The sequence below is a fragment of the Camelus ferus genome, chromosome 5, assembly GCF_009834535.1.
Source record: "Camelus ferus isolate YT-003-E chromosome 5, BCGSAC_Cfer_1.0, whole genome shotgun sequence".
Lineage (NCBI taxonomy): Eukaryota > Metazoa > Chordata > Mammalia > Artiodactyla > Camelidae > Camelus > Camelus ferus.
This window is the reverse complement of record NC_045700.1, coordinates 47,591,944-47,617,403: the sequence shown is the minus strand read 5'-3', so window position 1 is coordinate 47,617,403 and position 25,460 is coordinate 47,591,944. Positions and strand designations below refer to the sequence as shown.

The 25,460-nt window shown below is 42.9% G+C and overlaps 1 protein-coding gene and 1 long non-coding RNA gene across 4 annotated transcripts in view; one reads left to right on the top strand and one right to left on the bottom strand.

The window, feature by feature from the left end:
* The window catches only part of WIPF1 (WAS/WASL interacting protein family member 1), a 117,200-nt gene that overhangs the window by 75,509 nt on the left and 16,231 nt on the right, over positions 1-25,460 (top strand). For 2 of the 3 annotated variants that reach the window (XM_032479717.1, XM_032479719.1), the window contains exons 2-3: positions 17,981-18,073; positions 21,832-21,961. In XM_032479717.1, the coding sequence (XP_032335608.1) occupies positions 18,023-18,073; positions 21,832-21,961 (181 nt within the window). In that variant the 5' untranslated portion in view covers positions 17,981-18,022. Of the gene's footprint in view, positions 1-6,044; positions 7,401-17,980; positions 18,074-21,831; positions 21,962-25,460 lie in introns of those variants that run through there. The other variant, XM_032479718.1, reaches the window with a different exon arrangement.
* On the bottom strand, positions 1,254-13,545 carry LOC116663671. Its single transcript, XR_004319948.1, has 3 exons — positions 10,718-13,545; positions 4,641-4,707; positions 1,254-2,040 (listed from the first exon to the last, which is right to left on the bottom strand). It is a non-coding gene; the product is annotated as an uncharacterized LOC116663671 (long non-coding RNA).

The window sequence follows — 25,460 nt, the reverse complement described above, 5'->3', positions numbered from 1 at the left end:
TGAGCCAATCACTGCAGCCAGGGACCCGCAGGCTCTAACTGGCCAGGGCTAGTCACTTTCCATTCCCAGAGCCGGGGTAGAGTTAGCCCAACTGAAGCCAGAAGAGCAGGCGTGGAAGATCAGTGGGTCCCTCTCTCCCCACATCTGAGGCTCTACCGTAATTCAGGGGAATGGATGCTGGACAACCCCAAAGCAGCACATGTGTACTCTATTTACCTATCCCCCCCACATCTTTCCACACATTCAGTTTCAAAAATGCCCCCACATAATAAATTGCACTCACCCTCCTTCCAAAGAGAGGTGGCTAATGCAAGTCCAAGTCCATCACCAAGCCCAAACTCTCTACAGTTATCAGGCAGTGCTGAATATAAGTGTCTCATGGTCCAGTGTTAAATGATAAGTTTAACACCCAGTACACAATGGTGGAGAACAGCAGAGGAATTTCCCGGTTAAACTTCCATTTGGGAAAGGAGAGAATGGGACTTTGGTCACTTGACTCGAGCATATTTTATAACCCGCCAAACAAATTCCACCTCTGCTGGCGATGGAATGAGCGCTCTGGTCAGTCAGCAGCTTCATGTGCCCCTGCTCTCTGGGAGGACCTTCCTTGTCTGTGGTCCTCCAGAGCATCTCTGAGAGCAGGGCTGCACCTGTCCGCAGCCTGCATCCTCTTCTCCTGGCTTCAGGGCTCTAGGGATTTCCTTAGGGTCTAAGCAATCATAAACCGTTTCCCACCATTCGGGAACTTTATCTTATCGTACTTATAGGATTGTCTAATCCCTGAGCCTCATGGGCTAGTAAGCAGAACTCAAGATTGTGTTGGGTCATAGTCTTTGAACGTGGAACCAAGCCTGGGTGCTTCTGTCTCCCAGCAAGTGAACCATCCTTCACTCCCAGTATCGTGGCCTGTGATTTGGTGCAATTTGAAAAAGGGGCCTGAAGTGATTGAGTCACTGATCATTTACTTCCTACTCCTGAGGAGGATCCCAGCATATCACCATGAAAGCGACCGGACTTCTGCTCAGATGGGAGAACATAACGATGTCTTTGGAGGGACAGTGGGGAATCGGGCTTCTCCTATGTTTCAAACTTCTTTCCTGATACTGTTCTTACCTTCTGACCCTGCTCCATCTAATGTTAGCACAGCATAGAGGATTTGGATTTTTCAACCCACAAGGCTCCAGATTATTTAACTCTCAGCCATCTTGGTTGTAGATCTCAGGGGGAAAAGGCTTTTTTTTTTCTCTTTTGTGCTTCCAATTAGTTTCATCCTAACTTTATTTCTTTCCTGTAGATCTCACTGAAGGCTACAAGAAGTAGCCAACACACTCCAACATCCTAAATTTTTCCTCCAAATCCTTTAATGATATACCTTCAGTAAGCTTGTGGTCTTAGACACAGGAGTCAATAGATGGCAGCATAACCAGCAATGTTGCCATCACATAACCAGGATGGCCAACTTCCTAGCCGGGGAGAGCCTGCACTAGCCTTCACCCAATCTTAAATCAGCCAGGTGCACACTTTGGGGTTAGTCATGTTCAACATTCACTTCTAGTACCAATTTCCACACCCCTTAAGAATGTTTGTAGTGCCAGTGATAGAAAACCTGACCACACTAGCTTAAGCAAAATAGACAATTTATTTGCTGGTATAAGTTAAAAGTCCAGAAGTAGGGCTAGCTTCAGGTACCGATGGATCCAGCCAGCACCATCAACAGCTAGGGTTTCTTCACCCCCACTTCCCCACTTCATTGGTCTCTTTCTCAGACCCTGTGTGCTCAGAGGATGAGTGTGGCAGTTCTAGTCCCTCCATCCTCACAGGTCCAACTCCAGCCTCATCCGTCGGGAAGTGTCCTCACCTCCAGCCACAAGTTCCCTTGGTTCTGATGAGGTCACGGGCCATCGCCAAAAAAGTCTGTGGGACTGAATGAATGCAAGGCTCCCATGAGTCAGCCCTGAATCACATGCTCTTCGTGTGTCTGGAGTGAGAATGAATGCTCAGACCCGCCGGGCCTGGGAGGGGTGAGTCTCTATACAAAAACTGAAGGACATCGCAGTAAGTAGGGTCAGTAGATGCTAAGCTGCTAAAGCATAAGGAAACTTATTGCAAATGTTTCCCCTAGTAAAATTATACCCATTTATATTAACAGGACATAAAATAGTAAAAAAATTATTTTTAATTTCTCTCTTTCCAAGATTACTTTTAAATGATCAGCCTGCTGTGTTACTGCACGGATAATTTATGGGAGAGAGGGCGATTCCTTTGTTTCTGCTCTTCTAAATCATGTAATTCCCATATTTTAACACTTTGAAAGTAGAATTCCTCTTCCAATAAATGGATAAATTTAATCTGATAGTGTTTCTTTTTCCCCCTAAAAAGCTATATGAGGGACATTTTGCTATTGAAGAAGGTGTTTTGGAACTGAGAATACAGCATTCTGAAAACGTTTTTCCACCACCAGGGGAACACAACACTATATCAGGCAGTCATGGAAACACAACTTGAAAAATCAGAATTATAAGAAACACATGTTCTCACATTTTACACCTGTGGCTGCTAACAGTTCCTGTTGACTTGGGGTCACATGGGAGGGTCATTGGCTATGATGCTTCACTGCTTTTCCAAGACTGGTGAGAACAACGCTCGCTGTTGGACTGTAATCTCTGTCCACTCTTCGTTTTCTGTTTCTGTAGGTTAATATGGAGTATTCTTTACTTGACTGGTCCAGAGACTATTGATTATTGTTTTAGTCTGTCATTAAGCTGGGACTGGTCTATGTATGAATGGGGTGAGGCACACATTTAAAATTCTCTTTGACCTTGTCTTTGTTTGCCTCATGTTTTCAGTCCATTTTTCTTTGCCCTTATTATATATATGATATATATGATAATTATATTAGCATCTAAATTCTACCCTCAGCTCCTCCCCTCCATGTCACCACTTCTCCCTACCCATCTTCCTTCTGCCTCTTCTTAATGCTTATAGAAAGCAATTAAGTGAAATCCTCCTCTGAACTTAAAATGAGGCTTAAGGTTGTAATGACATTGGACCACAGAGAGGGAGACTGGGCTTCTGGCACCAGGTCTGCTGTTGCCTGCTGTGTGACACAGGCAGATCACTTAACCTCTCTGGACCCCCATCTCCTCATCTGTAATGATGGTGTGGTCTCTGATCTCTGCAGTCTCATTCATTCTTAAAATCCCTTATTCTAAGAAACTGATGCTCATCTGGGAACAGCTAGGCACAGAGGAAGGGCAAAAAGGACTTTTACATCAGACACCTGCCTGTGTGGCCTCCATGGCAGAAGGTGGCTTCCAGGGCCACTCCATCAGTGATGCTTTTGGAACCCTCCCTGCCCACCTGTGATCTCTCCTTCGTCTGTCTTTTTCTGTCTTATTTCCTCTCTTTGTTTCTTCCCTTTTCTTTCCTTTCTTCTTCTTTTTTTTTTTTTTCTTTGAGTGAAGATAGATGTATTTAGAGAGATACATACTACATAGAGTGTAGACTGTTTCAGAAGGTGAGAGAAAGGCCACAAGGTGTAGGGGTTCGGTGCTCAGGTTCAAGTAAAAGTAGAAACATACTCCATAGACAGAGCACGAGGAGAGAGGTGGCCGTGAACCACGGTGTTGCCAGTTCTTATGGTCTTGGTAGCTTCACATGCCAGCAAGTGGGAAGACCATTTCAACTACCCTGGGAAGGAGGCTGCGATTCCCAAGAATTGGGCCACTGCCCACTCTTTGACCTCTTATGGTCAGCCTCAGAGCTGTCATGACACCTGTGGGGGTGTGATTTACCATGTTAATATGACAATGAGGGTATAATGAAGCTCAAAGTCTACCAGAAGTCAAATCTCCCACTGTCTTGAGCCTCAAGGCCTGTTAGGGGTTGAACCTTCCACCATTTTGGTGTTAATGCTGCATCATTTGTTGAATGGCTGTGCCCTGCCCCCTTCTCTCCTATCTCATACCCCTCTCAGAGATTTTACTCCCATAACTTTATGGGAGTGTGGACGGGGCGACAGTCAGTCTTCTGAAACTACTTCAGGGCTGAGTAGGGGCATTGACCCTGCCTATCAGGGAGTAAAAATCTCTGAATGCCTAATCTAGGGGTCCCAGGGGCAGGGCAGCCTTTTGTTGTTGCGTCAGAGGGCTGAGGGTGCGGGCTGGAATCCTCGCATAGCCGTCATCTGATGTGGGGCTGCTGCAATCCACTGTTTCCATTGACTTCCGATGAATCTTCTTAAAGATGAAGCACCTTTGTAACAGCAGTTCAGCTGGCCATTCAGGTTGCCAGTTACTTGCCACGTGGTCTTAATTTGAATGTCTGAGTAGTCATCTTGATGGATCTTCTCGAGTCCGAAGAGATAGAGTGATAGAGGAGAGAGTGAGAAAAGGTGGAGGGGAGAAAAGCCTTGGGCTCGGTGGGCTCCTTCACGCTAGAGAGCTGCTGATCTGTGGTGTCCTTTCCCTGGGAGATTTCCCTTTAACTTAAGCCTTCTCAAGAAGACAGCTTAAGTCTGGCCTTGGCATTCCTTATTCACTGCTTTAGGGAATTTTAAAGGAATGTTATGTTATGGGAGAATTTTTAAGAGATACTGATTTTCTTTTTCATTCAACAAATAATATATATTGAGCACACACCAGGTGTCAGACGCTGTTCTTGGTGCTGAGGCGACTGCAGGAAACAGGGTCCCATGGAGCTTGAATTCTAGTGGGGAGAGATGTACAAGTGAATAAACAAATAAATGAAGAAATGTCAGGGGGTAACGTGTGCTAGGTGTACGAGAAAACAGGAGTGGGGATGGGACAGGAGGGAGGGCATTTTTGCTGACAGCTGGAGGAGGAGAAGGAACCAGGAGATGAGTGTACCAAGGGAGAAGGCTTACAAGTGTCATGGCTCAGGATGCAAATGAGCTTTGGTGCTTTGAAGGAACAGAAAGGGCTGAGAAAGTTTACCTGACATGAGGTCAGAGAGCTGAGGGGGGCGGGGTGCAGATCTGGTGGGTCCTTGTGGGCCTAGGCAGAGAGAGCTTGGTTTTTTGAAAGTGAAGTGAGAAACCATTGGAGAGTTTTAAGCAGGGAGGAACATTATCCGATTTATGTCCTGTGGTGCACAGTAGACACCTCATAAGTGTGTCCAAGGTTGATCGTGCTCACAAGATCTCATTAAAGATGAAATAGACCCAAACTCTAGACAACTGTGTCCTTGCATGTCTCACGGGCTCCAGACTGCTAAGTGACATACCCTCTTCTAGCGGAGTTTTCCCTAATGGATGGGAATAGCTGTGAACTAACTGTAGTCTGCTGAGTGTGTGTGTGTGTCTGTGTGTGTGTTTGGGGAGCCTTAGAGAATTTCAAAATAGTTCTGTAAATACATAGAGAAATCATCATACTGACCATGTTCTTTTTAGACCCAACTATAATTAGAATTCCCCAGAGTCACTCAGGCATTTACTTGGTAGTTGATCAAGTTTTCTGTTTTCCCTGGGGTTAGTGGAGGGGGAAGGAGATAATAAATGCAGGCCTTCACCTTTGTCCAGCCCCAGGCCTGCATGTATCTATTTTTGTACTGAGCGTCCCACCCACGTTAGGTAAGAAGAACAAAGGCCGTGCCTTCAAGCTGCACCAGGTGAAGTAGCAGGCTCACGGTTACTAAACCCTTGGAAAGGGAATACTAGGCAACTTGTGATCTTTTCATGCCTTTTTCCTCTGAACCCAGCAGAATCAGGACCCAAAGTTCAAATTTTCCAATGAAATTCGTTTCTGAAACATGCTTCTGTTTTTTATTCTTTAAACTGCTATTGTTTTCTCAGAGTTACATCCCTGACATGCATGGTGTGTGTCGCAAATAAAAGTCTGAACCTTTCAGATGGATCAAAAAAAAAAATTCTGAGCATTTTCACATTTTGTATACACTTCTCAAAGTTTTGGTGTAAATATCTTTGACATACATTCCATCGCCCAGCCACCTCTTGGAGTCCTTCCATACTGAGGAATCTGACTTTCCTCCTTCTGCACTCATCTTCTGGGAGAGTTATTGTTATCCCATTAAGTATGGAGGAGAGAAACAAAACATTGGCATAGAAAGCTCTGATCTTCAGCTGATGTGAGCTGTGCAGGCATATCTCAGAGATATGGTGGATTCAGTTCTAGGTTACCACAGTAAACTGAACATCGCCATAAAACGAGTCACGTGACTTTGGTTTCCCAGTGCATATGAAAGTTATGCTTACACTATTCTGTGGTCTGTTAAGTGTGCAGCTGCATCATGTCTAAAGAAACAATGTACGTACCTTAGTTTAAAACTACTTTATTGCCATTGTAAATGAACTATACCTGAATTAAAAAAAAGTTTTATTGCTAAAAAGTGGTAACCATCATCTGAGCCTTCAGCGAGTCATAGTAGTATCCTCAGAAGTCAGTGACTGCAGATTACCGTAACAAATATAATAATAAAGAAAGAGTTTGAAATATTGTGAGAGTTATCAAAACGTGACACAGAGACACAGGTGAGCAAATGCTGTTGAAAAAATGGTGCTGATTGGCTTGCTCAACTCAGGGTTGCCACAGATCTTCAATTTGTAAAAAAAAAAAAAAAAAAGAAAGAAAGAAAGAAAGAAAGGAAAGCAGTATCTGTGAAGCACACCCAAGCGAAGCACAGTAAAACGAGAGGGCTGCCTCCACATCCTTTATCTTGACTTGGGCACCAGAGTCATATCTCAAGACTCATTTGCCTTCATACACCCGACCAGCTCCCTTCTCCTGCGTTTACAACTCACTCCGTACACACTTGAATACTCTGCAGCTGAGGAAGAATCATTTACCTTAATTATTAGTGTAGTTTAGAGCTTTTCATGCTTGAGTGACTCTTTTCCTTAATCCTAAATGTTATCATCAGTATTGAGGGGCATACTTTAAAACAGAATTTTCCTGAAGGAATCTCAGGTCCTTTGAACAATCATTTGTGAAGGTGTCTCGAATAAAGTTGGGCTGTTAACTAGATGGAGGTGCAGATCTCTCCTTGTCACTGTGCCAAACAGGTATGTGACACCTGGTGGGAAGGAGAAACGTTTAATTTTTAAAATTTAGGGTTTTTTTTCTTGCTTGCTTCTTAAGTAAAACTAATCCAGCTTCTTCTTCTGCAGAAAAGGCGGAAGGAACAAGCAACAAATTAATCAGACAGGAAGCGAATAACCGCAGAAGGACGTCTGCCTCTGACATTGCCTCTGACTCAGTATGTCACATTTAACAAGAGGCCAGAGCTTGTCCAAAATGGCTGCCCAAAAACGACCCCACATTTGCGTTAGAAGATGATGTCTTTTTCAGGGACAGTTTTCTCTCTTGTATCTCGCTTGCTCCCTGTCTGCCTGTGTCTCTGATCATGCCTTCCTGCTATTAACGGTAAGAAAAATTATATTCAAACTGAATGTATTTCCTTTATCAGCTAGAGGGAAGGACAGAATGGCTTTTAATGGATCCTTGTCTGTTGAGATAAAGCTGTTTAATTGTTCAGGGGAGGACCGTAGGTTGAGTCCTGGAGCACACGGTGCTAGTTTCACCACTGTGGTGATTGTGGGTGATTTGTGGGTAACTTGTGTTTTGAACCAAAATGTAGCAAGATTTTCGGTAAGAGTTTTTCTTGACCACTGGACATGTTTGGGTCCACAGGAGTTTTTTCCCTCCCAGTTTTTGGGGGTTTATGTCAGTGATGGTATCCTTTCAGTGGATGGAGCAGTTGTCCACATGACTGCCTTTGTATGGGCGCTTCGGCCACCAACAGTAAGTGCTTTGAAAGCAAAAGGAGTCACTGGAAACATCAAAGGAAAGTACCGTGGAACTAAGCTCTTGTCAGCCTGTTGCTGCAGACATGTTATTTAAGTTAAAATCCCAAACCATTTCTAAGCATAGTCTTTTAGGAAAAAGACCACGTGTCTTTTAAAATCATTCCATTCAACATTCCAAACAGTGCAGAGCACAACTACTATTGCTGATCAAAGTCTGCAGCGTTCATTATAACTATTTACATTTAGTATAATTAATATTTCAACATAAAATATTGTAATTTTCGTATTTCAAGCCATGTACACAGAGATCTCCAGAGCAGGATTAAGGGAACAGTTTTGTATCCAAAAAAAAAAATGTTGTTTTTGGGGGGGGTCATGTATAAAAAAGCAACTTGACTTATATTCCTTTTACCCCCTGGAGAAATATAAAATAAAGCTTTGAAAGATTAAGAGGGCACATATGACTTTGGTCAATAAGCGAAAGTTCTTTTAAAATAATTCTGTGGCATAGCTAGCATCTACAGTAGACAAGTGGTAAAATGAGGAAAAGGCTGCAGGAAGATTCTAGCTAAGAAAAATAGGACAGCTTGGTAGAGAGAAAGATAGGTGGAAAAGCAGGAGAAGGAGTAAGACGGGATAATGAGAGAGGAAGATGAGAAGCCTGAAAAGGATTTTGAGGTTGATTAGTGTGGAAGCCATACCCTTACTATTCACCAGGATTGTGGGTCTAAGTATTATGCGTTAACTTCACAAAGTTATGTTGCATCTGAACTGAAACATCATCTAGTCAAAATTCTCCCTTCTATAGTTTAAAGAGGCTACATGATTTATCTAAAACCACAGTCAGGTTTTCTAATGCTCTTTGAAAAGTTCATTCACTGGTTAATTGTTCACAGCTCTTCAGTTACTCTAATAGGGAAACTTTTAAGGATTACACATACTCTGGATGAACTGCAACTTTCAGAGAACTCCCCATGGTGAAGAATTTCCCCTGGGGTCCAGCAGCAGTTTCACTCTGATCATTGAAGACATTACATTCTAGATCTGCCCTAGAGGCTGGAAGTTCCCGCAACCTAAGCTAACATGTAAGAGGAAGTGAGCTACCTAATTCCTGGACCTTTCAAGTTTTATGTTCTTTTGAAATCTGTTTAACATTTCATAAACACGTCATTTACCTTGGGAGTTTCTGGCTTTTTAAATTGTGATGCATTCCTACTTTAAGGTCTGACTCATTTAAAAAAAAATTATTGAAGTGTAGTTGATTTACAATGTTAGTTTCAGATGTACAGCAAAGTGATTCAGTTACACATACATAAATACTTTTTTCTTTTCAGATTGTTTCCCATTATATGTTATTACAAGGAATTGAATATAGTTAAGGTTTAGCTCATTTTTGTTTGTCCAAATTGTTGTACATTTACTTCCTGTTGAAAAGAGCGTTTCCTCTGGACTAGCATAAATAACCTCTGTCAATACTTTGCAACCCTCAGTCCTGAAAATTAAAACTGGAAAAAAAATACTGGAATAATGAATGCCTTAATTAATATTCTTTTCCGGGAAATTTAAAATGTACTCTATACACACCTCCCTTTACCATTCATTTGTAATGCAGAAGTCTGCAAGGGTGTGCACATGTGGGCTAGGGTTTAATTCAGTTTGCGGTTTGTCTTTCTCATGGTTGAATAGAGGAAAAGACAGTATCATTTATAGAGCATTCACTATATGTGAGGCTCTTTACTTTTGCTTATTTTATTTTTTTTAAATGGCTAATACTCATTTAGCACTTGCCTCATTTACCTCTTAAATAACCCTATTGAATAGGTACCCTTCTCCCCATTTATTGTGGGAAGTGGACCTAGAGAGGTCAAGCAGTTTGCCCAAGGCCACTAACAATAAAATGTAATCTCAAGAGCTTTTTTCTATGTGTGGTTTAGAGGCCAGGAGATGCCCTTTTCCAGTCCTGAGACTCTGAGATTGTGCAAATGCTTTGTTTTAAATGTCACAACAACAGCAAATATCTTTAAGTGAATAATCTCAAGTAAGACCAGTTCCTAAGTCTTTTGACCTTTTCAGACGTGAATTTGGTGACACGCCTGCTTTTATTTCATTGAAAAGCTACACTTTCAATGATTAAATGAATAAAATATGTTGAGTATGTTGACATACATGCTGTGAGTGTGTGTGTGTGTGTGTGTGTGTATTTAGTGGGGAACGGGGAGGGGCAGATCTTAATCCTGTAGTAAAACTAAATGTGGTGCTGAGGATTTCAGGAAACTTTAGCCTTGAGATTTGAGCCCCTGAAAGAGAATACCTATTAGAGATGGGAAGTCATGGGAGGAAAACCAGTACTTTTCAGTTAAGTGGGTAAAGTAGAAAAGAGTTCCCTTCCCTTTCCTGCAGTTAAACATGGACAGGTAGTTGGGTCATTCAGCTAAACTTTATTTTCTCACTTTTAAGAGGGTTTAGATGTCTATGAATCTGCACTAATTTTTCAATTAAACATGTATGACAGTGTATTAAAAAAATAACTTCACTTCATAGCAACCTTTATTTCCCCAGCCGTTACTCTTACAGTAAAATTGAGTTTGTGTCCAAGCTCCCAGCTAATTGTAATGACATCGTAGATGCTTCAAAATGTCTTCTCTGAAAAATGCCTTCCCCCAATCCCCAGTTTTCCAACTCCTTACCTAAAAGAACAGCAGAGACATTAATCCTTACCACTGAGAAGAGAGCTGTTAGGCAGAATTCACTTAAGCTAGCGCCATAAATGATGATGGACTGAGAGAAGAGCAAGCACATTTTGAGAAGTGAGGGGCCCTGTGTGTAGCCAGCCTTGTGTTTCACATGCAGCTCAGACTGAGAATAACAGTGATAATGCACGAGGTGAGGCTGCTGCTTTGCTTATATAAAAGAAAGCTTGTTTCTCTCCTCTACCTTTGGATTGAGAAGTGTTTTCTGTTTCTTCTTTTGTACGGACGGCCTCATTGCCTGCAGCGCTCTGAGCTCAGACCTGAGGAGAGGAAGAGCCACAATAATAGAAGCAAACTTTATGCAAAGCTATTAAAAGTTTCTAAAATGGCCAAACGACGTTTTGGGCTTGGGGGTGGGGCCCGCAGCTTTTGCACCATGACTGGTGTCATAAAATAGAAACTACTGGTAACTGCAGCTGTGAAAAGATTGTGCTAAAGAAACAGGATGGCTGTGGTTTGCTGTGAGCATCAATTTTCCTGTTGAGCATTTTTACAGGAAGTTGAAGAACAAAGCCAATTTCATCTTAATTAGTTGTAATGGTTTTCAGATCTTGAACACATTCAACTAAGTTTGCCTCATGGAGGAGCCTGTAAAGAATAGCACCAAAAATAATCACGCACAGGAATCCCCAAACTACAGACCGTAGCCGCAATTTGAGATTTTGCTGAATGATTTTATTTTTATAGTGTAACCTGGACTGGATTCATTACCTTTGTAATGAATGCCTTTGCCTTTGCAATTTTTTTTTGATTGCTCACTATGAATTTAAGGGCCTTTTCTTATTAAAGCACTGTTGAGTTATATGTATGATAAATTTCCTTCTGTTAATATTTATTGGTCAAACAATTCTGCCTGTGTGTACATATATATACACAGAGAGACAGGTGTGCGTATGTGTATAAAAGCTGGAAAGATACACATCAAAATGTTAACAAGAATATCTCTGGGTATTAATCGACCCCTTTTCAATTAAATTTAATTATTATCAAATGCTTCCTTCAGTGGTTAAATACAATCATGTTTTATTTTCATCTTTGTATTTTTGTATTGTCTATTGTTTTCTTAACAAATGTTTGCTACTTTTGGAAGCAGAAAAAAAAATCTCAAAAAAATCCAACCTGAAGAAGCCAAGAGCACACAAGAAATACATACATGAACATGAGTTAAGAACATTATATAGAGAGTAAAATATCAATCAATGTAAATAAAAATAAGATGCAGAACAGAAAGTAATGAGGGCAAGAGAGCATCCAGACCTTTGGATCTTTTCAGTTGTATTATTTCTGTTATACCCACTCCTTGTCCCCCACAGACCCCCGCCACACACAGAGCAAATGAATTCAACCTTTTTGAAAAAAAGTTTACTCTTCTCCCATTCATTTTAGGTAAAGTAGTATTTAAGAGTGACTTTTGGCAAGATTTTTATAGCAAAATCCTTTATATCGTTGAATAGTCCAAAATGGTGATAAAACATAACTAGATAAACCTGCTTCTTGTCGTCCCTACTAGAACTTGACTGATTCACTCCCCTCCCTCCTCACGATTAGAGGCAGGCCTTCTGAAGATTATCAGATGTTTTCATTGGACAGTGCTGGAAATCTCTCCCCTCTTCGTGTCATTCTGTAGTGTGGGCCTCACACAGCATAATCGAGAATGAATTTTGAATTGGCTCTAAGAAACAGTTTATTTAAATAACTCACCAGTTCTCTTGATCCTAAAGAGGTGGATCATTTTACATTCAGAGATAATTCTGCTTTCTTAGATGAGCACATTGAAGAAGAGAGCATACGTTTCCTAGGGCAGTGCTGGACTGAACTGTGGGCTTTGGTTAAGTGTCTAGTTGCCTGTGCTGTTAGGGAGATTTGTCCATTGTAGGGTGGGGAGAAACTCTCTCTTTCTCACAAGGTGTCCCTCATAACGAATATTACACATTTAGCCAGTGGCTCAGGACCACGAGCTTCCCTGGTTGGTCTCTGGTCAGTGTGCGATGCTGTCCACTGTGAGTTTAAACCATCATGCTGACCTAGTAGAACTATAGAAAAACCATCAGAGTCACCCATCCCTCTCACAGAACTAGGAAACTCTACAATTTCTAAGTATTGATGTATATTGTGTGTATATATGTACGTATGTGTATGTGTCGGAGACAAAGAAGAGCCAATTAGTGGATTTTTTTAAGTCATTTATGCAAAATATTCTACTCTGTTCTCTTAATCCAGAGAATCAATTCCTTTATAAAAGGTTTCTTGGTAGATCCCTCCCCTCACTTCAACAGTTTTCACCTAAAATTTGTTGAGTTTTTAGTGACTCAGTTATTAAGTAAAACTTTGGTAATCACTCACATACCCTAGGGTTCAAATTGATTTTTAATTTCTTCAGTGTCTGACCATCCAGAGATAGCTTGGGTGAGAAATCAATTGATGGCTATTTCATCCAAAAGCCATTAACTTGTAATTTCCACAATGGATAACAGACATGAGAGACAACATGTATTACCTGTTTGCTGGGGCTGCCTTAACAAAGTACCTCGGGCTGGGAGGCTCGAGCAGCAGAGTGTCTCTGGAGGCTGGACGTCCAAGACCACGGTGTGGGCAGGTTTGGTTTCTCCCAAGGCCTCTCTTTTTGGCTTACGGACCGCCGCCTTCTCCCGGGTCCTCACGCAGCCTTTTCTTCATGCTTGTGCATCCTGCTGTCTCTCACAAGGACCCTGTCTACTGGATTAGGGCCCCACCCTAATGGCCTCACTTTAACTTAATCACATCTTTAAAGGCCGCATTCTGAGGTCATATGAGTTAGAGCTTCAACATATAAATTCAACCCATAACACTTTGTGTGAAGACAAAAAACCCATTCCCATCCGTGTGGTTTTCTTTGTGCATGTAAAACTCAGCACACAAGGTGAACATTTTAGTATAGTCTGGCTTTTCTCTCTGTGATGAAAGTTATTTAAAAAGTGAAATGATTCTCTAAAATAAGTTAATTCTCAAGAGTGTATATTGTTAGAGGTGCGGTGCCTGGGGTGGGGCAGGGTGGGAGGGCAGGGATCAGAAAATGGGCAGGGCTGTGATACTCCAGCTTCAGGGAGCCTGAGTCCCATGCAGGAGGTGACAGCCCACACTTTGGGAGCCCCTGCCCTAGTCATCCTTTCCCTTCTTCTAGGCCCCTCCCGCCCAGGAACAGAGCTGCCTCCTCTGCTGCTCCCTCTCCCAAGGGAAGCACTGAGGGCAGGAGGCCAAACCCTCGGGCTGCCTCACTCGGTCAGAGGCAGCTCCGCCCACACAGGACTCTGGGCAAAGCCAGGGCCTCAGCTCAGTCGCTGGGCCGGGTGGCCCACTGTTGGCTGCTCCAGTGGCACTCCCACCAGCAGGACCCACGCTCGCCTCAGGGACCACAGCTCTGGACCCGTCTGTTGATGGCTTACCCTACCCGGCCCTGCTGCACCGTTTCTTTTCATCCTCCCTGCACCCCCACTTAACAGATGGGAAAGAGGGTGCTCAGAGAGCTTAGTCTTATCTTAGGTTATTGGGTAGCAGAACAGAGGTTCAAAATCACATTCTCCTGACTCAGGTCTCATGTCCCCACAGGGATTCTAACCTCATTTGTTCACCACACTGGTGTCTAATGAGACCCAAAGGACTCCTCCTCTAACTGTGGTTAAATGCATAAAGCAAAATGCAGGATTACCAGGGAAGCTATTTAGAGTGACATCAGTACAGGATGGAGCAGCAGATCTGAACATTGCCACAGTTTCAAAAGAGATTCTGCAGCAATTAGAATATGTGAGAACACGATGGGAAAGTAGCATGCGGGAAACTGCTGGTGAAAAGGTTTCAGGTGTGACTTGTGCCTACATTCATAATTGAAGGAAATGCTAGATTGTAGTTAAGAGTTTAAGGGAAATAAAAAGTCCTTTTTTTCCTCCAAGTTAATGAAGCCCTGAGCTCTGTCCACAGGCCCTGTGGACGTGCAGGTCCGAGTCAGGGAGGCCTGGTCCGTCAGCATCTCTGGAGGCCCTTCAGGAAGGCTCGGTCCTGCTTCTGACACAGGCCATCACCTCCAGGAGACAGGGGAGCCCCAGCTCTCCCAGGGCCTTGGGCTGTACTTCCCTGGCGAAGTCAGGAAGGCAGGCGCCCAGACCTAAAGCTAGCGAGCCCCTCTGATGTAGGACTGATTATTTACCCAGGCCTCGGAAGGCACAGGGCTGATGCTGGGAGCCCTTCCAGTGGCCGGCACGTGGCTTGTTTGTGGGATACCTCACTCTTTCCCTCCCACACACTTAGTGAGAACCCTGCTTTGTGCCAGGTCTTGGGGAGACCTGGTGAGTTCACTGTCTGGTGGGAAGACAGCCAAGAAGGGGGCCTGGTGGGGGCCTGGCCTGGGGAACATGAGATTGGTCTTCTTTGACCCGTGGGGCAGGGTTGGAGTCTGGGGTTTCTCACAAACTTTCTCGAAGCCCTAGCCTGGACAAGTCCAGACCAGCAGCTGTTCCGCTAGCAAGGAGCCAAGAGGCTGTCGAAGCCTCTGGATCACCTTTCAGCATGGAGGTGGGGGTGGGAGTAGTTTATCTGGAGGAGAGTGAGAAGGGGGCAGGGGAGCAGCAGCAGAGGAGAGAAAGGAGAACTTAGCCTCGGGAAGGCGAGGGCACTCATGCGCTCATCCTCTCCCTGTTGTTTATCTGAGGAAGGCCCAGCCTTTGTGGTCCGGAGGTTTGTTTGTAAGTCCATGGATGCCCAGAGAGGACCGAAATAGCAACAGCTGAACACTGTAAAGTAGTTAAAGAGGACTTGCGGAGTGACAGTCCTCCCAAAGCATCCCTGTTCCGTAGCTTGGCCCCAAAAGTGTACAGGACAGTTCAGTTTAATGTTTGCAACCAGAGACTGACTCATGAGAACCAAACCCAAAACAGGTTCCTGGCAGTTGATTAGAATCCACTCCTTCCTCAGTATTAGGACAGCAGGATGGCAGGTTAGTTGGTGAGCCTAGAATCCGACACAGTGAATCAGAGCGTTAAAGGAACCTTCTGTCCACCAAGCACGCGGATGATCTGTCCTGTAGAGCGTGTCCCTCGGGCTCTGGGCGGACCCGGCCACCCTCTTCCTAGGTAAGCCCCGTCCTCCAGCTCTCTTCACACCATTGCTTTGGCTGCAGCGTCTTTGACAGTTGGGCCTGAATCTGGTTTCCGACCCCGTCCTTTCTCCTGGTGCTAGGACGCAACTCCGAGCCCCCTGAAGGTGCCCCTGCAGCTGGTGCACCCCCTTCATAGGCCTCCAGACACAGGCCCCCAGCCCTGCTTGCACTGTTCACACGGCCCACGGGCAACTGATTGGTGTCACGCAGAAAAGAGCCATGTCAGGAACACATCTTAAAAGAGTCTCTCTCTGAGACAGACTCTTACTGAAAACCAATTCTGACCTAGTTTACAGGTGAACTGCAGTACTAGTTAGCCCTTAATCTGCTTAGAAATGCTTATCTAAAAAGAGCAGGAATCAAAAGGACTTGATGTAAATGACCCTCACAGGTCTCTGGGTGAGTTATTAATTTCTCTGCGTCCCAGTGTCCTCTGTAAAATGAGTGGAATCATTGCTAGTTTGCAGTGTCATCGTAAGCGTTAGAGACGACGGAAAGAAAGCACCGTTTATTATCTAACTTACTGTCAATAAATGAGAGCAGCTGTTGCTACTCTTGAGTTTTCCAAATTTCATTTTCTAGAACGGCACTTGGAACAGAACTGTTCCAGACTGTCCTAATTCCTGTCTTCCAGAAGCTTTGATGAGTCTGGCCATGTCCTCTTAGCGTCTCCATTCCATTTCTGTTCACAGAAGCCCAGCCATCCAGCAAAACTTTAGTAGAAAGTACAGCTGACCCCTGAACAACATGGGGGTTAGGGGTGCTGACCCTCCGCACACAGTCAGCCCTCTGTACTGCGGGACCCCTCTATCCCGCTCCGCATCCCCGGATTCAACCAACCATGGACAGTGTAGTACTGTAATATTTACTGTTGAAAAAACATCACATCTAAGTGGACTTGTGCAATTCAAACCCGTTGTTCAAGGGTCAGTTGTATGTGTTTCAAGGTGTAAGTTTTCCACATTAACTTTTAGTGGTTGAACTAAATTAATACTTTGATTTCTAAGAAATTATTTTTTATAATTAAGAGACTATTGAAAATTAAAGATAATTCTACTGTTTGAAATTCAGGACACAAGTTCCATAGAAACAGTGTTTTTCAGGTGGTCAGTGTCCCAGGCTGCTCACTTGGTTTAAGGCTCAGACTACAACCAGGCTTCTCAGACCTTGGTGCATGTGAATCTCCCAGGGGTCTTGTTAAAACGCTGAAAGGAATTCAGTGTGGGCAGAGGGGCTGAGATTTGACATTTCTAACAGCCATGGATGATGCCCACTGCTGATCCAAGACCACTGCTGATCCAGGAGTAGCGAGGTCTGGGTGGGAGAAGCTTGGAGACTTAGGGGTGAGAAAGAGGGTGGGGGCTGGGCCCTGGGGCTTCTGCTGAGACCCAGGGATGGGACTCCAAGGATTAGGGGAAGAGAGATGGCGTTTGTGGCTGACATAACTCCTGGGGCACGTCTTCACCATCGTTTCTTCAGCCCCTGATGTTTGCCAGGCTGCCCCCTTCTCCGCTGCTGCCCACTAGGGCTTCCCTGTGCTCTCCCACAGCCGCAGAGTCCAGCCCCCACTTTGTCCCCAGACAGTCACCCTCTGCAGAAAGCCTTCCTGAGGAAGCCTGCTTCTGGCAAAGAGCCCAGAGTCAGAAGTTTGATTCCACCTCATCTTTTTTCCCCATTTGGATCTTGTAAGGAAATGCCAAGTAGCACAAAGGTAGGAATCCAGCCTCCTTGGCCGTCTTACCTACCTCACCTTATCCCTGTCTCCTTTCCCTGGAGGACTGTAAGGTGAGGGCAAGAACAGGGGATTCATCTTTGCATTCCTCTGGTGCTATGGGACTCAAATGGATGTCTGTTGGGGATCTCTGACCAACAAGTACAGCAGCAGACGTGGAGTGGGCGGGACTGGGAGAGCGAGAAAGGATCCAGTTGCGGAGATGAGTGAGGCAGAACTGCCACTTGAACATGGGACTTGGCCGGGACCCATTTCTAGCAGTTTCCTGATAACCTTCCAGCTTTCTCAGGCCATGGGGCAGGGTCCTTCCCCTGACCCGCTTTGGCGGGTGGTAGAATTGAGCGGTGTGAAGTGCTGGATTTTGCTTCCAGTATCTCCAGGCAATGTGGCTGAGAAGCCTCCCCTGCCTGGGTCCTTCAAGAACAGTAACATCTTAGCCATGTTGTGAAGGAATTCCACTCTTATAAAAGTGGGTCCATGTGAATAGCTGTCACTTTGATGGGAAAAGAGAAGGAAAGATCAGGACAGAGTATTACTAAAGGGTCTAGTCCATGACCGTGTTTTGTTTCTTTGTTTTGTTTTTACAGATTTATCAGCCAGACTGTTGAAAGCCTAACTAAGTGCCCAGGATGCCCGTCCCGCCCCCTCCAGCGCCCCCGCCGCCGCCCACGTTTGCTCTGGTGAGTGGCTCTCGCTGTCCATGATCCATGCATGAAGCAAGCCCAACCACCTCGAACCCAGAACACCTGTTTGTGTTCAGTGTGTTTGCATTGTGGCTTAAACGAGATATGGCAAGGTTTCCAGGTGCTGGAGTAAGATACAACACAAAAACATTTTGTAGTCTAAGGTCTTGTGTGACACAGAGAACACACATGGGATGTGGATTAACTAGGTTTCCTCCGCCGAGTCCATCCAGGGAGACATGTCGTGTTCATTCAAACGTGCTGGCCCAACACAGGCTCACAGGAGCATTTCTGCCCAGCCTGCACTGTTGTCATTCAAAGGGACTCAGCTTCTAGCCTTTAACTTCTGGGCAGGATAGTCCAAAAACCCAAGTCTCTCTGTCTGAAAATGCAGCCATTAAAGTGTCCTCCAGACTCTCTCCTGTTTTTTCCCCCTCTGCCTTTCCCCCCATTTCTTCCCACTCTATGTTGTTGACAGCTATCCCCCGCCTCCCACCCCCACCTCTCCCACATACTTACTTCCCCCTTTTAATTTGTCCATGTCTACTTTCTGAAGGAATTTCTTCTCTTGGCTCATCCTGGCTCCCTGATAGACCTGTCCTCAGAAGTTTAGTGCACCCCCTTCCAGGAAACTGGCAGCCCTCCATATGGTGGTACAGAAAAGCTCCCAGGCACACCCCAATGCAAAGCCCACCCCAACCCCCTCAGCATGTGAAGCCTTCGCTGCTAAGGAGCCTCCCAGTGATGGGCCCTTCACTTTTCGCTTGGGGAACCTGAAGCTCAGAGAGGAAAAGTCTGGCCTGGGCTTCTATGGGACACATTTATACAGCCCATCTAAGGTTGGACCTGGGTGGAAGAACAGACCACTGATTAGCTCATTGCTCTTCAAAGTGTGATCTTCCAAGTCCTGGTTAGAGATAAGTATGGAAATTTAGAGTAAGCACTTAGAAACACAGCAATCTGATAGTGGTGTTACATCTGTTGTTTCGAAGATTGTATCTTGTGTGTCTTTTTTAAACTAACTCATTTTTCTAATCATTGTTATTTTACAAAATATTGGTCCATAATGGATAGGAAATTTTTTTTCTTAGAAATTGGTCCTTCACTTAGATAAGTTTGAAAAGCTCAGATCTGGCTAATGTAGAATTAGTTTATATTTCCCCAAAAGTATAGGTTGTGTACCACTGCTGGGTGGCACATACCTTGATTTTTTTTAATTTTAATGCTCATGTGTTTAATGTATATTCTAAAAGTGATAACACACCCAGGGTTTAATAGCGAGTTAATTTTAAAGAAAATATTCACTGAGAAATAGTGTAGTAAATAATATAGTGAACTGACCTAATGAAAAATATTAAATAATAACACAGGTAGCACGAGAAGATGATAAAAACCATGAAAATTATACCAGAATGATTGAAGTTTGGGAAACCCTGGCTTATCCTATCAACTCATTTCTGTCCATTATTATCTGACTAAAAGCAAGACCCTAGAGACATAGGAGACAGAGGTGAGGAAAGGGGAAGGAGGTTGGTGGCCACCAAGGGACACCATCCAGTGGAACAGCCCAGCTAAGGGTACTGGCCACGTGAGAGAAGTCAGCACCCAGCGGGGGTCAGATGTCAAAATAAATTTTGAGGCGGAACAGGAGGCCAGGGACAGTTGCTGACCTCAAACCATTAAGAGAACCAATATGGACAGGTCACTTAACCTTGCTGGGCTTCAGGGTTTTTTGTCCTTAAAATGAAGACAATAGGTAATTTGAAAAGCTCTTTCCAAGATGCCCATGGCATGTTAAGTTATAAAAACAAGTTTTAGAGCAGTAGAGGAGGGCCCCATTAGCAAAAGCCAACTGTATATGCAAAGAGCCTTTCTGGAACTGACTACCAGGGGGCTCTTAAGGGGCTTGTTTCAGAGAGGGGTTGAGGCCAGTGGGGAAGGGGCATTTTATGTATTAAGTTTTTCAACTGAGATGTAATTGACATATAACATTTTGTAAGTTTAAGGTGTATAGCATCCTGATTTGATACATTTATATATTACAATATAATTACCACCATAGTTTTAGCTAACACCTCTGTCACATCACATAACGATCATTTCTTTTTGTGAGATTAGTTAAGTTCTGGTCTCTCAACAACTTTGAAGTGTATAATAAAACATTGTTAACTATAGTCACTATGCTGGTCATTGGATCTCCAGAACTTACTCATCTTTTAGTTGCAGATCTGTACTCTTTAACCACATCTGCCCAATTCGGGGAAGGGGCATTCGAGACCTCACATTTGTCCTTCTGCCAGGTTATAGGGGAGGCCCTGGAGTCAGACTGCCAGGCCTTGAATCTGAGCTCCTCATCTCCGTAGCTGGCTGACTGGGGTGATGATTTAACTTCTCTGTGCCTTAGTTTCCTTGGCTCTAAAATGGAAATAATAACTCAGGGTTGATGAGGACTAAATGAATTAATGTACATAAAATGCTGAAAATGGTGCCTGATCATAGCAAAAGCTGTCTGAATGTTAGCTGCTGTGGTGGTGAGCAAGTACTAGCTTATAATTTAATTATTTTAAGACCCTTTCAGCTTAATACACACGGATTCTGTGCAGCCTCCTTCCGGGTTTTTCTTAGCTTTCCCTCTGCCTCTAATGAATAGCTGGGCCAAGTATCCAGTTGAGCCTGCCCAGGTTTGCTCGCTGTGGCCCTCACCAGCACCTCTGAAATCAGAAGGGCTTTCAGAAGGGCCAGGCCAGCCTAGAAGGACTCTCATGTCTACCAGAAGCACCTCTGGGCTTGGGGAAGACGACTCTCCCTGGGACTGGGCCAGACAAGCCGGTTTCCAGTGCGACAGACGCAGGCATGTGCCTACTTCCAAGTCCAGCTGCCAGGCTCCTAGTGTCCCCACTCCCCGAAGTAACTCTGAAGAAACAAGATTCCAACTGCACAGTAAGGCTCTTTCTCAGGAATTCTGAAATTATAGAAAATACTCAGAGATTTGAAAGCATTACTTTTATCCACTGTGCAGTCTCTGTGGGCTAAACTTTCAAAAGGATTAAACATCAGAAACACCTCAGACCAGAGGGAGTGAAAGGAGTTTGGAGGATAATGGAAATGTTGTATATCTTGATTGTGGTGGTGGCTGCACGACTGTATACGTTTGTCAAAACTCATCAGACTATACACTAAAAGGGTGATTTTACTATATGTAAATTATACTTTGAATTGGCCTTAAAGTAAAAAGAAAAAAATCTTTGGCAACGTAAGCAGAGGGAATTATTTTCTAAAATTTTGGTGGATTTAAAAAAATACAGCCAACCCTTTTTGCTAAAGATAGTTTTCGTCTTGCACCAGATTAGCTCCAAAAGACAGGAAAGAGAAGCTGTTCTCTAGAGAACATTCTAGAGAGTGAAGTCTCGTAGTATTCTGCAGATTCCTCTCAGACTTACAATTCCCTTCTCGTTTCTAGCCATCCAACCCTGGCTTTTTCAGTTACAGCCAGATTGTGGTCTGAATTTTCGGTGACTTTTATCAGGGACTGACTCCTCCTGCATTAAAAATGAATGTGATTTATTGCTGCATCTGCTCCCAAATGTCTGGGTCTTAAAAAGAATGACATCGGGTCTAAAACTTGTGGAGAATTTACAGCCTATCGCCAAGAACCTTAATAACAAGCTTCCCGTACTCTAGCTGTCCCGACTGAATGTCGTAGTACACGATTTTAATTCAAAAGATGAATACAAGTTTGCATGGCTTCCTTTCAGGCCAATACAGAAAAGCCTACCTTGAACAAGTCAGAGCAGGCTGGGAGAAATGCTCTTCTCTCCGACATCAACAAAGGGAAGAAACTAAAGAAGACAGTCACCAATGACAGAAGTGCACCGATACTGGACAGTAAGTGAAAAAAGGTTATTTTCCATGGAGATAAATGGCTTATGGCCTAACAATCAACCCTATCCTTTCCACCCCCCCCAATTTTTTTCTTTTTTCTTTTTTTTTGTTAACAACAGCTGCAAAGCTAGCAGAATAAGGGACTGTATCACTCATTGTAGACCATGGCTCTGGCTTGGGTTCCCTCTAATGCTGCGGGAAGCCAGTATAATAATTCTTTGTCCAAGACACACACAGCAGCGATTCTCTGAATTATTCACAACACTTTACAACACATTCTGGAAATTAACCCTTTGCTTATCTTACCACAGATCAAAAGGCAGCATGAAATATGGAAAAAGCCCTAGTCTTGGAATCAGAGAATGTGGGTTCGAGCCCTGACCATCTCCAACCCTTTGTCTTCGTTTCTAAAATGGGGAAAAACCTGTTCTATTGCCCTCACAAGTTTGTTGTGTGCATCAAATGAGACAATGCTCCTATGTTGTCTGGAATGTGTAATTCAAGTGTTAGATATGATTATTGGGAGCTGGGAGAAAGAGGAAATGAGATCACAATTTTGCTTATCTGCCCATCTTAAATCTGAGGTACTTTCTGGAACAAGTCATGGTATGTATAAACAAACAAGTACTCACATACAGGGCTACTTACTAATATTTACAACAGAATGAAACATTATACATGACTAGAATCTACTGGAAGTTAATAATCAGGTCTCAAGACTATCTCCTCCCACTCCTAGACATTTCCACTGCCAGTCAGATGTCCCCAGAATTCATCCTAGACCACAGATCCCATTTGGACTCAATGGGAAATAGACTGACTGTCCTAAATCACCAGAGGGAGCTTTGTAGACAAATAAATAACGATGCAGGATTATAGCCAAGTGGAGGGTTAGAAGTGCTTAGGAATTTCTAGGAAAAGTACCTAATGAGTAGAAGAGGAAGATCAGAGTTAGGTGAGAACGTTGGTGTGGGAGGAAGATGGAAAAAGAGGAAAACCAAGACAAAGGCCTTTGAATGTTGCTCTGTTACCAGGCAGGGTGGTGCAGACGAGAATGCACACACCGCAGTGGAACTATGGGGTCTTTGATTCTTGACAAAGTCTTCCCTCTGGGTCAGAATGCCCACAAAACCGATGTGGTTTTTGTATAATGAATCCCTTAGTCCTTCTGATCTGTGTCACAAGATTCTCCCTAGGGGAGCCCAGCAATTTCACTTGTATCTGGGGAGCCTTGGTTTAACAACCATTGAGGTGTGGTACCTGGTATGGGGCCAGAGGAGCTCCACAAACTGCCTGCCTCTAGGACAGAGCCCAGCAGTTCTCTCCACTATGACAGGGAGCCTAGGCTCTGGAGAGGTGGATGTGAATTCCCTAGATGTTGAAGGAGAAAGGACAGTCTGGGGCCTAGTCCTGAGTCCACTAGTGGAAATTCATTATATTCTTCAAGATACACTTCTCTCATTAAATGGAGATAAGTGTTAGTTCTTCCTTCCAGCTGTTCAGTGATGTTTAAGAATGCACTTTGGTTGGTGGATGCAAGATACAATCCAATGCATGCCCTTACTGTCCGTGCACTTCATTGGACACCAGTACTGTTATCACAGGCTCTTTTCGAGTGGCAAAGTCCATCCATGGTTTTGTATTTGCAGGTGAAATCTCCCTTGACTCTGTCAAAATGTTGACCATGGTTATGCATGATATAACTCTTGAGGTCAGCCTTGTCCTGCAATTTAATTGCTAATAAAATGACCTGGAGCCAGTTAGCTATCCTCAACTACTTTAGCTTCTCCATCTGAAAGATACACAGATGTTCCAAGAACACTAATTAATGGATGTCTGATAGATACATCTATCTCTTTTAATGTTCAGTACCATCTAAAGGTGTCCTATGAAATGCAGTATTCCAAAATGTATCATTCAACAATGAATAATATTGGAATGACAAGGGCATTACTAATATTATTGGCAATAATTAAAATTAGTAAAAATTTTAAATTTTATATGGAAGCAATTTTGCATATACTTCCAGAAATTGTTTTTCTAATTTGATATATCTTATTAGGTTGAGTAATTCTTGTGAGCTCATTGTCAGATTGTTTTTTCTATCAGCAGAGCTCCCATAAATATCCCAGAAAGTTCCATACCTAGAAAAGATACAGAGCTGACAGATTTATGATAAATCCAACCCAGAAAAAAAGAAAACACAAATGAATAAAATAGAACTTGGAAAGCAGATTAAATAAAAACTTCAAAGCAAATCTTTAAAAATGAAGGATTCTACAATAAAATTATATGCTAAAACATTTTGAACTCTTAAAGAAATTAAGAAAAGCACTAATTTACCAAATTTTCCAAAATTCACTCATGAAACCTCAATGAACAAGGAAAAAGTTGAAAACCTTATCAAATGACTTCTTCTCTAAAAAGCTTTAGAGCCAGATGATTTTATCAGTAAATTATTTCAGATTTTAAGAAACAGCTAATTCAAACACTGTATAAATCATTCCTACATATAGGAAGACATGAAAAGCTATCTGATAGGTGTAATGAAACTGGCATGATCATAATATCAAAACATGACAAAGGCAGCTTATATCCAAAAAGAAAGCTTGTGTATCAGTGTCTCAGAGGACATGTGGAAATGCCTGAGGCATTTTTAGTTATCACAGCTTGATGAGGGAGGGGTTCCTACTGACATCAACCAACAGAGGTGAGGGATGCTGTAAACATGCTACAGAGAACAAGACAGCCTCCCACAACAACGAAATATCTCACTCAAAATGTCAGTAGTTCCAAGGCTAAGAACCCTACTGTAGACGACTTATGATCACAGATGAGAAGATACTAACTGAAAAAACAAAAACTCTAATTCAATAGTATATTTAAAAAAAAATGCTTTACCAAGACCAGGGTTTATCCCTTTTTTTTTAAATATCCCATTTTTTAATGTTAGGAAGTCTATATATCCAACATATTAAATAAGGAAAACTATATAATGATCTTAGCAGCTCCTGATATAGCATTTGATAAAATTCCATGCCATAAGAAAGTCTTAAAATCCCAAAGTGGAAGGATCCTTGCTAACCACAAATATTTAGAAAGAAGAAAATAAAAGATTTCAAACCAATAGTTGATATATAACTTGAAACATCAGAGGTATTCTCATTAAAATCAAAATATGATTTTCTTTATTTTTAAAGTTAATACTAATAACAATTTAAAAAATAAATATATAAATGTATATATATTCTTTATGATTACTTAAAATAATTTTTTAAATTAATAAAACATTATAAAGACGGGGTAAAACCTTTATTATTTGCAGACCGTATGTCTACTAGAAATTCCAAGGTAAAATTTTTAAAATAAAATTTAGAAAATACAGCAAAGTGACTTATTAGATAGCAAGTGAAATTTCCTGATGCCAATTAATAACCAAATTCAAAATATAGTAGGAAAAATACCCCTTTTATAATTTCAACAAGCACAAATGTATTTGAAG